The sequence below is a fragment of the Trematomus bernacchii genome, unplaced genomic scaffold (genome assembly GCF_902827165.1).
Source record: "Trematomus bernacchii unplaced genomic scaffold, fTreBer1.1, whole genome shotgun sequence".
NCBI lineage: Eukaryota > Metazoa > Chordata > Actinopteri > Perciformes > Nototheniidae > Trematomus > Trematomus bernacchii.
The window spans coordinates 2,324,079-2,333,752 of NW_022987739.1; the positions used below are offsets into that span (position 1 = coordinate 2,324,079).

At 37.7% G+C, this 9,674-nt stretch overlaps 1 protein-coding gene across 1 annotated transcript; it reads right to left on the minus strand.

Annotated features, from left to right (window-relative positions):
* Window positions 1-185: 185 nt before the first annotated feature.
* haus8 (HAUS augmin like complex subunit 8) lies at window positions 186-6,266 on the minus strand. Its single transcript, XM_034146367.1, has 10 exons — window positions 6,109-6,266; window positions 5,660-5,724; window positions 5,434-5,495; window positions 4,832-4,952; window positions 4,205-4,297; window positions 4,013-4,116; window positions 3,725-3,883; window positions 2,658-2,799; window positions 1,423-1,564; window positions 186-482 (listed from the first exon to the last, which is right to left on the minus strand). The coding sequence occupies exons 1-10, from the start codon at window positions 6,171-6,173 to the stop codon at window positions 356-358; spliced, it is 1,080 nt and encodes a 359-aa protein (XP_034002258.1). The 5' UTR covers window positions 6,174-6,266; the 3' UTR covers window positions 186-355.
* Window positions 6,267-9,674: the final 3,408 nt, after the last annotated feature.

The window sequence follows — 9,674 nt, forward strand, 5'->3', positions numbered from 1 at the left end:
CACATAAATTAACCAATAACCATGACTCCTTTCAGATTTAGGTTTTTTTCTGTAGGTATATTAAACAAAACTTGAAAAGGTTTTCCATTTTTGAGTTGCTTCTTATTTGTATGCTCATGTTGACTGTTAATGTTATATGTGTTGTTGTATTTATGAACAATGTCCCGACCATTAAACAGTTTCAGTCATAATTCAACATTTTTATTATTATAATACAGCTACAAAGAAATCAATCAGTATATAAGAAACAGACAAACATAAACAAAAAAAAGTACATGTACATACAAACGGGGGGGGGGGGGTATCCAAAGTGCCTGTTCTGTGCATCCCATGCTCCCATGCTGTGGGGTATTCTTCACACTTTGGGGCAATAGAGCTTCAGGGTTCTTGCAGGGCCGAGCTGCTCCTCCTCCGTGGCCTGATGGACATTTATTGTATGGCGGCAGACGAGTGAAGACACCTCCAGGAGCTCTGAAAATGTGCTAGAAAAATGAAGAAAATACCAATGTGTGAATAAAAATGCAACCAAACAGATCGACCACACAGGGAGATGTGTGTGTTTTAGCCTAAAGTCAGAGTTTTCATTGTCACAAAACAAAATGCTGTCTTCCACTAATCAACTCCTTTGGTTAGATGACTATTGATTAGTCAATACTCATCTATAAGCGATACAGATTCTCACGTGAGGAAACACATTTTCCAAACTTCCTAACAATTCATTAGGCACTCCACCAAAAGAAGGCTTGCGGTAACAGGAGCACAAACTGTATGCGTCACGTAGTATTTTATTTGTATTGTAAACATATATCAGTGGTCTGAGCAAGAATATAGTTCTATTTCAGCAAGGACGTTCTGGTAGTATTCACGGACCATTTGATGACAGAAGCTTTAAAATAAGCCTAATATAAAATAGCAGGCAGCGTACATTAATTTCACTGTTATTAATTATTTTTATTATTATAATGAATTTTACTTTCACATGGTCAAAAGTATAGATGTATTTTTCTTTTTGCCGCTTCTTTTAATTGAACTATTCATATCTTACACTGCACTGTAACTTATATTCATGTCTTTTCTCTTTTAATGTTTATTTTATTATCTTTGCTTTTTAAATGCCATTTTCTGAATGTCTTTCATTTTTGTAAAGCACTTTGAATTGCCTTGTGTTGAAAGGTGCTATGTAAATAAACTTGCCTTGCCTTTTGAATAAGCGCCATAGGATACATTCTTTAAAAGTAAAGGATCTATCTGGTTTCAGCTATATAAATAGGAAATAAATATATATTTAAAGAAGACTTTCATAAACAGAGCCATATAGTCAAATCCTCTGGGAAGAAAAAAACAAGAACAAAATAGCACATAACAGAACATTCACAGCATCACCAGGTTCCCAAAGACACGTTCTCTGTATAATGTTCGTACCCCGACAGCTGCTGACTGATGTCCTTTGATGTCGTCTTAATGTCTCTGAGGCACTCTAGAGAAGTGCTGGTGTCCTTCTGATCTCCCTCTGTGCACTCCTCCAGCAGCTTCTCACTCACCTTCAGGCAGGCCTCAGCTTTATCTGAAATGGGTGAGTAAAGGTTGACATTATTACATAACATGTATCACAAGTTGCAATATTCAAATCACATGGTAAGGTTACATGGAATATAAAAAATGTCAAGAAGCACAAAACAGCATTCTTTTTGTTTTAATATACTGATAACCAACTTCTATGACCATTACATTCCTACAGCACAGCAATATCTGTCAAAAGTGAAAATAACACTAGTTAATAGAGTGGTGCAGGGATGACGTATTTACCCGGAAGTAAGCTGCGCATGGGAGTTCTCCATAGGATTTTGGAAAATAGCTCGAAATAAGGTCTGTGGAAAACGAACCCGTTTGATAAATTCACGTTTTGTTCAGCCGGATAATCTCCACGTCTACCCTACTTTTATAATTTTCGAATCATAAATCTAATCGCCAGAAGCAAAACGTTATGCTAAACGAACTACAGCAGGGTCGCACGACTTCAACGTCACGCCAACTTAAGATCCATATTCAAAAATACAGATTCTAAATTGTACAAGTTGAAGCGTTTGTTTGAACAGTTTGCAGGAGGCAGGCACTTGCTTTCAAGCAGAACAGGTCAAACAAACTTAGAGGAGTGTTTACGTGTTCGGCGTAATGACGTACAACGGCCTTGACAACTTTTGTAGTCCTATATTCAGCCACTTGTTAACAACCATCGTTTTTCAGACACGTAAACTCTTAAAAAATCACCAGTGAGGTCACTGCTGATGGATTTAATGTCGTAGAACAAAACGTGATCCGTCTCTTAAATTTGTGTCAACCAAAGACCTTTCCAGATATTTTCCAAAACCCTATGGCAAATCCCGTTGGCTCTGAGACGAGGGAACCGGTAGTGGTAAAATGCTAACTCACTTCCGGGTTTTAGGACGCGTCACAGCACCACTTTATTTACATATTTGTTTTGCTCATCTCATAGGTGTGAAGTAGACAGGACTGTGTTAAAGAAAGGTGCCATCAGATATTTCAATCGGTTAATATTGATCTAATTAGGAATCAGATTATCATTTTTAAAAGGTGTTATTTATCTCGTGTTACTGAGTGTTTCATCTCTGTTTTGAGCTTTTAAACGTAGTAACTACCTAGAAACTCCTTTCTGTCCCCGTCGATGTAGAAGTTCTTCACTGGCAGCTCGTGGCGGGTGGTGTCGACAGCTGAGGCGAAGGACTTGTAGTTCTTTGTGAACTGTTTGGCAGTTTCTGCCACAGGAGTCAGAGCAGCTATCTGATGGAAAATTAAAATATTAGTAGGATGAGAATCATGTACTTATACTATCTTAAATACAATGCACAAAAATGAAAAAGAAAATTCTAAAACAAGGTATTCTCCAGTTGTTTTTTCTGTTTAAAAACATTATCAATCAAATCAAGTTTTATTTATAGAGCACATTTAAAAACGATTTTTGGTCGAGCCAAAGTGCTGTACATGTAATAAAAACACTTTACTACAATAACAGGGTATATGCAGGAATCCTGAAGTCAAATGTAATACCTTTTAAGACCCTTTCCATACATGTTAAGACCTCATCGCCACTTCGAGTTCTAACGGGATGCCATAAATAAACTACACAGAATCACACTACACACCTACGCAATGATTACATTCAGGCAGACTTTAGAATACAACCTCTTTGGACAATTTATATACTTATTGAAAACAAGTTACAACATTTAATACCTTGGAAAATGCCGTTTAATGCTTTTTAATAGCGTTCATTTTCGCTAAATTGATTTATCAACTTTTAATACTTTTTAAGACCCCACGAATAACAAGAAAAGACAATAATTTACAACGGAAATATAAAAACAAAACACAAGGAAATGTCAGGAGTCGTACTCAGCTCTGACTAGAAGGCCAGAGAGAAGAAGTGTGTCTTCAGTGAGGATTTAAAAACCCCTAGGGTCTGGGCCGACCTCACATGGAGGGGCAGACTGTTCCAGAGCCTAGGGCCAGCTGCTGCGAAGGCTCAGATATAACCCAATGACCCTCAACGGGGTATGACTTTGAAACAGCACCAAGTCTACAGTTATAAATGTGATATGCTACCAATACAGATGGACATTTTAAAGTGTTTTTTCAACATTTAATAACATTTTTAAGACGGGACACAATTCAAAAAGGTAATTACAAAATAAGATGATATCCTGACCTGTAAATCTAGTAGCTCATTCGCTAGCCTGTCCTTCTCCATGACGAGGTACTGACGTTTCTTCTCCTGGACTTCATTATACAGAGCCTCTTCGTCCTCCATCTCCTGCAGGATCCTTGCTTCTGCCTCAGCCTTAAGCTTTGCAGTGTTGCTCTCCATCTGAAGACAAAGATTAAGGGACACTCAAAACTGCCATATGAGGTTTTTTTATTACAATTATTTAAGAAAACAGATGCATTGAAAGCATGTTTTAGCAAATCAAATGTACACTAAGTTGGACAAACTCACCTCAGCTGTGAGATAGGCCAGCAGGAATGTCTGCATCTCAATGTTCCACTTCTCTGTCTCTGGATTTCTCTCGGGCTCTGCTGCATTTTCCATAATTGTTTTCTCTTCAAGAGTTTTAGAAAAAAAACGTTAAAATTGTTGTCTTATTTGTACAAAACTTCAAACATGTTAGGAATTTTTAAATCGGTTTACCTTTAATGACTGAAATGTCAAAATTTGGTTGGAAGCAGTGTCCATCTGAGAAAGTGGAATGCAAGATACTTCTACCGAGCAATGAAGCCTCAGCTTCAGAGGACACAAGGAAAACAACATGCTGGAGTTATTCATGGTAGGGATGGGAATTTAAAGCAAATTTATATTCTAATATTCGACCCCCAAAAAAGGGTTAACATCCTATACATTTTTTAAATGTTTAAAAAAAAAAAAAAAAAGTTGTAATAAGAAATAAATGTTCAAATAAATATAGAAACCAAACAAAGTTTTCTTTGATATTTTTCTTAAGATATTTTAAATGGCACTATCGTGTACATTTAATTAATCCATTTTATAATATGTAATCAACTTAGGCACCCCTCACATAAATAAAAAAAAAAATTACAATACAAAATATTCATAACTCATATTCAATTCATCATTCCCATCCCTAATTCATAGCTTTCTTCTCATCTATCTGTCTTTTCAAATTGGAAATACACCATGCTGCTGTAGAACACTTCAATAACCATACTCTCGGATTAAAATTCACATAATTACAATTAAAAATGATCTTATTTGTCATGACATCTGTTTAATTCAGTTATTAACATAGGAAGGCCTTACGTCTAGCCTGTGGGGCCATGGAGCGTCTCGGGGGGGTGCCCACTCTCGGTTTGACTCCACTGGGTTTAGGTGAGGACGGCTTCAGCGGCACAGCAAAGGACTCATCGGTCAGTGAGTTACTCTGTAAATGTTCATAGGGGTACAATGAGCTACAAATGTGAAATACCAGCAGTGTAAACAGACAGACACCACAACTGCATGCATACAAGGGAGGCACAATTTAACTAATCATTTAAGAGATGATTGCCTTGGTTGGTGATTGGCTAATGGTTACATAAGCCAAAAAATCGTTATGACATCATAAAGCGGCCAAAATCTGATCAGCTCATTTTCCGACAGGTTTTTATATAAATGGATCAGGACAAAAAGAGAGGGGGTCTTTGTTCCTGAAACTTTCAGAATCTCTTTACACAGAGGGGACACATGTTGATGTAGAAAAGACAGGAACAAGTGGATTTTGCATAATAGGTGACCTTTAAGAAATGAATTGGATATTGGCAGCATTCTATATTCTAAGTAACAAAGGCTGCTATAGTTGAATAAGCACGTGTGAAACAGATCATTACATCCAAATTAAAAAAGACAAAGGAAGATAGCACTACCTTTGAGATAGATGACTTCTCAGCAGACTGCATATAGCGAGACTTGACAACAGTCCCACTTGCTAAAGATTGATAAAGACATGGACAATAAAAAAGAAGAAAGAAATTGGTTGAATATTATGAAGCTTTAAAGATGACAGCACATAGCAGGGCTTTATATAACTGAGGAAATGTTGGACAGGAAATATGTTACAGAACCCACACATGAACCCATGCAAATGCTTACTTTTAACAGGTTTCTTTCCAGGTTCACTGACTGTGACTTTAACAGCATTGCTGCCACTTTTCGAGCTGAAAACAAATGAATAAAAAGTACAAGTTACTTTCAATAATGTTGAAATTAGAGCACAAATTACAAAGTTATCGGTTTTTTAATTTATTATGAAAACAGGCGAAACCGGAAGCTAAGCTATAATGTTTGCTCCAAGCTACCGATAACTTATTGTTACATTTTAAAGTGTGCAATTGTATTAACATTTACAGCGTATTTGTGAGTTTAAAGTAGTGAAACAGTGACGTTTATGGTTAACAAAAGATTATAGCGTGTTATTTAAAAACAGCTCAAGTAGGTGTTTTCTACATGGAACATAAATCTACATCGTAAACGTGTAAAATTACACGACACTTAAAAGAAAGGAATACGAGAAAGGATAATACAATGAGAAATACAGTTACCGTTTGGTGTCAGCGGAAGCACTTTTGAAAGAGCTCGGCGCTAATGATGTTCTTCTGGACGCCATAATGTTTTGAACTGCAAACCGCCCGTGCGCCAGTTTTGTCAACCGGCAGAAACAAGACGTGAATCAATGGTTCCGCTCTTCTTCTTCTTCTTTGTGTTTGTGACAGAGCAGTGGCGAGCCGTGACTTTTATACCTAGGCCTCTTCAAAAATGACAAGCTTCTGCTATCTTTGATGAGCGATAACATTATTTTTGGCCATACGTTTTTCATAAGACTGATGAAGTTGGAATCAGTTGTAGTTACAACTGTCCCAAATACTATGAAATACTTTTACTGTGTGTACTTCTTGATACTCTCCTGTCAAAGTCCCCTCCATGGTACAACAATGCCTGTCTTGCTGCTATATGTGACGAGCAATACAAATACTTTAAAAGTTCTTAAGAAGACTGATCATTTTTGACTCAGTAGTTAGACTACTAGCGCAAAGACTATAAAATACTTTTATTTTGTACTTTCAGAGAAATCCTCTGTCAAATTGTCCACCCTGAATACCCCATGCAGATGCTCCTGTTGTCTGTCAAACACAAGCAGAAACATTACTTTCCAAAAATGGAAAGTTATCTTGGTCCCGCTCCCCACGTGAAAAACAGGGTACGTTTAGTGCTGCTTATGTAATGAAAATGGCTCCAGGCCCCACAAGATACGCTGTCAGCCATGTCTAAGACCTGAAGTCAGCATTGAGCTCTTCATAACACCATCAATAGAGGATTGATAGACAATATACTTGAGATTGTGAATTTAAAGGTGAGGTGCATGCATGGGACAGTTAGGAGTTGGGTGGGAACCACTTACAAGCCCACATTGAGTGTAGAAATCAAAAAGGGAGGCAATGGCATGCCTTTGGAATGCTGACACTGGAAGGGAAATATTTCCATATTGACCCCAAACACAATAAATGTTACTATCCTTGATAATATACTGTACATTTCTTAAAGGCCAAAATTGTACTTGGAAATAATATAGATCCTTTGACAACAGCAAAAAGATCATCCTTTAAAATGTTGCGTCAATCAGTGAGATTTTATGGTGATTTATATATTTTACAATGGTCACATAATATGAATTATGGATGTATAATGCTGTGGGTGGAGGGGGAGGTGGGGGTAGTGTTTTATTTAAATGGATATTTAGATAGTTAACTAAGAAACATAAAGTACTTGAAACATACATTTTGGTATAACAATTTTGAATATGATCATTTTCTTGAGCTTTAAACTCCTGGGGTCAAAATGACCACCAAGGATAGAGGGTGTAAAGCAAATGTGAAGATAAAGGAGGGTTAAGAATACACTATATAGTAGATTTTTGTTTTACAATATCCTAAAGTCTATTTTTAACACACTATTGAGTTGGCTTTTTCATTACATTTAAAGGTCCCATGTCATGGCCATTTCTACTGATCATAATTCCATTGTTGAGGTCTACTAAAATAGATTTATATTGTGCAATTTTCCAAAATCATATTGGTTTCTCATACAGCATCTCTGAATACGCAAAGAGTATGAACCTTTATTTTGAAGAGTACAGCGCAAGCATAGGGCAAACTAGCCAATCAGAAGCAAGGAGGCACTGGAGACCCACCCATCTATGGAAACGAAACATTGAGTGGTATCTTTATATATACAGTCTATGAGTGGTATACTTGTTTTAACAGTAAGAACAGAAAAACGAAAAAACGAGCTGACGGCTCGCCACTGTGACAGAGACACCATTTTGACCATACAAAAACATGAAACAAGGTCAATTTAGTTTGAAAGGTTTTTTTTCTTCAAACATAATAACCTATAGGGGATAAAGTGATGAAGCTCATAGTTTAGCCTTTTTCTTCAGTGACCTTAACAATTACGGGCCAATTTATGTATACTGTATAAGTGTAAAAAATAATATGTATAAAGTGTTGCATTATATTGAACAGGTGTTACTATTAAATCCAAATTCTGAGGGGAAGCCCCTCAAAATATCTGTGTATAAGAAATGCAGCAGCTGCTTTGCATTGAGTACAAGATATGCCAAAAGCTACAGTTATTCTAGAGACCACTAGATGGGTGTAAGGGTCTTCTCTTCTCTCGGTGTCAACACACATTATGTGACAACTCTACTTTCAATCTGTACAGATTACATAACATATTATGTCTCCCCTGTGTGTCGACAGAAGTCAACATGCATTTATTCATATTGTTTACCATTTATTTCCCTGTCAGTGTCATCTGGTGGGAACAGCGATCCCAACCAGCAAAGCAGGATTGGAAGTTTGTTTTCACACTTAGCAGGTTAACAGATTATAACCAGGATAACAGAGATGCGTCCACCTAAGCTGCATCTGTGAAACACTTTAAACTTGAGCACCATCACACTCACATAGGAGAACATGAAAACAGGTTGTTGTAAACAGTGAGGATTATACCAACTCGTGTGCATCTGGTTGCATGTGGTCTTCAAATGTGTGTGTGACTATCTGCTTAGCAGGTTCTCTTACCTGGAGTTTACTGTTTGTTTGTGTGCACACGTCTTAAAGAACATAATGGGGTGATGATCCCGCCTGTCTGAGCTGGCCTCGGACACCAGGAAGGACAATGAGAGGAGAGGGTGTGGATCTGAGTGGTAAACACTGGGAAGCAACTACTTTCCAGACGGATGGATAAACCACCGGGAGTAGAGGGAGAAAGAGTACTGCTGCCTTTTAACACATCTCACACATTTGTGCAGAGTTTAATATTGGCTTGATTATTTGCATAGGAATGTCACCTGCATAGCTGTTGCGTAATATTATGTAAATCTAATACACAGTTGTTGAATTAAAGAGTGTATGCTGGCTAACATCCAGCTTTTGAAACTAGTTTTATTCTGACCTTTCTGCTTTAATGAATTTTCATGATAAAGGTTGAACACTTAGGCTTGGCACTCAAACAAATATCTCACAAATACATGCCTGTATTTGTATGTGTGTGTGTTCGCTCTACCTATCAGTATGTGTAAAGGCCGGGTCTTATCATTGCTCTCTTCTCTCTCTCCGAGTAATAAGGCTGTGTGTCCGCATGCTGGCTGTCCATCTCTCACCACCAAGCAATGCCACGACCAATAGCTGCCTTTGAGGTGGAAAACAAGCGTTGATTATAGTGATACGTGCATATGGAGTGAAAGAATGAGTTAAGGATTACTTTTCTTTAGGGTAAGGGACAGGATCCAGTCCAAGGCAAAAGCTGAAAAAGTGAGAAGAGCACGTTGAAAGACGGCAATATAAGGACACATGGAGTCGCTGAATGAAAGTCCTTGTCTCTTTTATGAGCCCTCCTGTCTTGCCTTTCTCTCTGCTCCGAAACTCTGACGTCTAACGAAGGATTTCCCCATGTCACCGTGACCTCACTGATACTCTGCTTTGCCCCTTGAAGACACTTCAGGGGGGTTACAAATGCAAGATGAGACGGCTTCAATTCATGTTCTGCCTGAGGTGAAAGGAACGTTGTTTTCAGGTCTCCTAACGCATGTATGTACACATGACTA

What these genes read in the sequence shown, in the direction of transcription:
- haus8 (XM_034146367.1), bottom strand. Translation starts at nt 6,173, where the DNA reads ATGGCGTCCAGAAGAACATCATTAGCGCCGAGCTCTTTCAAAAGTGCT. An exon ending in TGACATTTCAGTCATTAAAG is followed by an intron (nt 4,117 to 4,204) that starts GTAAACCGATTT and finishes AAACTCTTGAAG; the next exon opens with AGAAAACAATTATGGAAAAT. An exon ending in ATCAGTCAGCAGCTGTCGGG is followed by an intron (nt 483 to 1,422) that starts GTACGAACATTA and finishes TCATTTTTCTAG; the next exon opens with CACATTTTCAGAGCTCCTGG.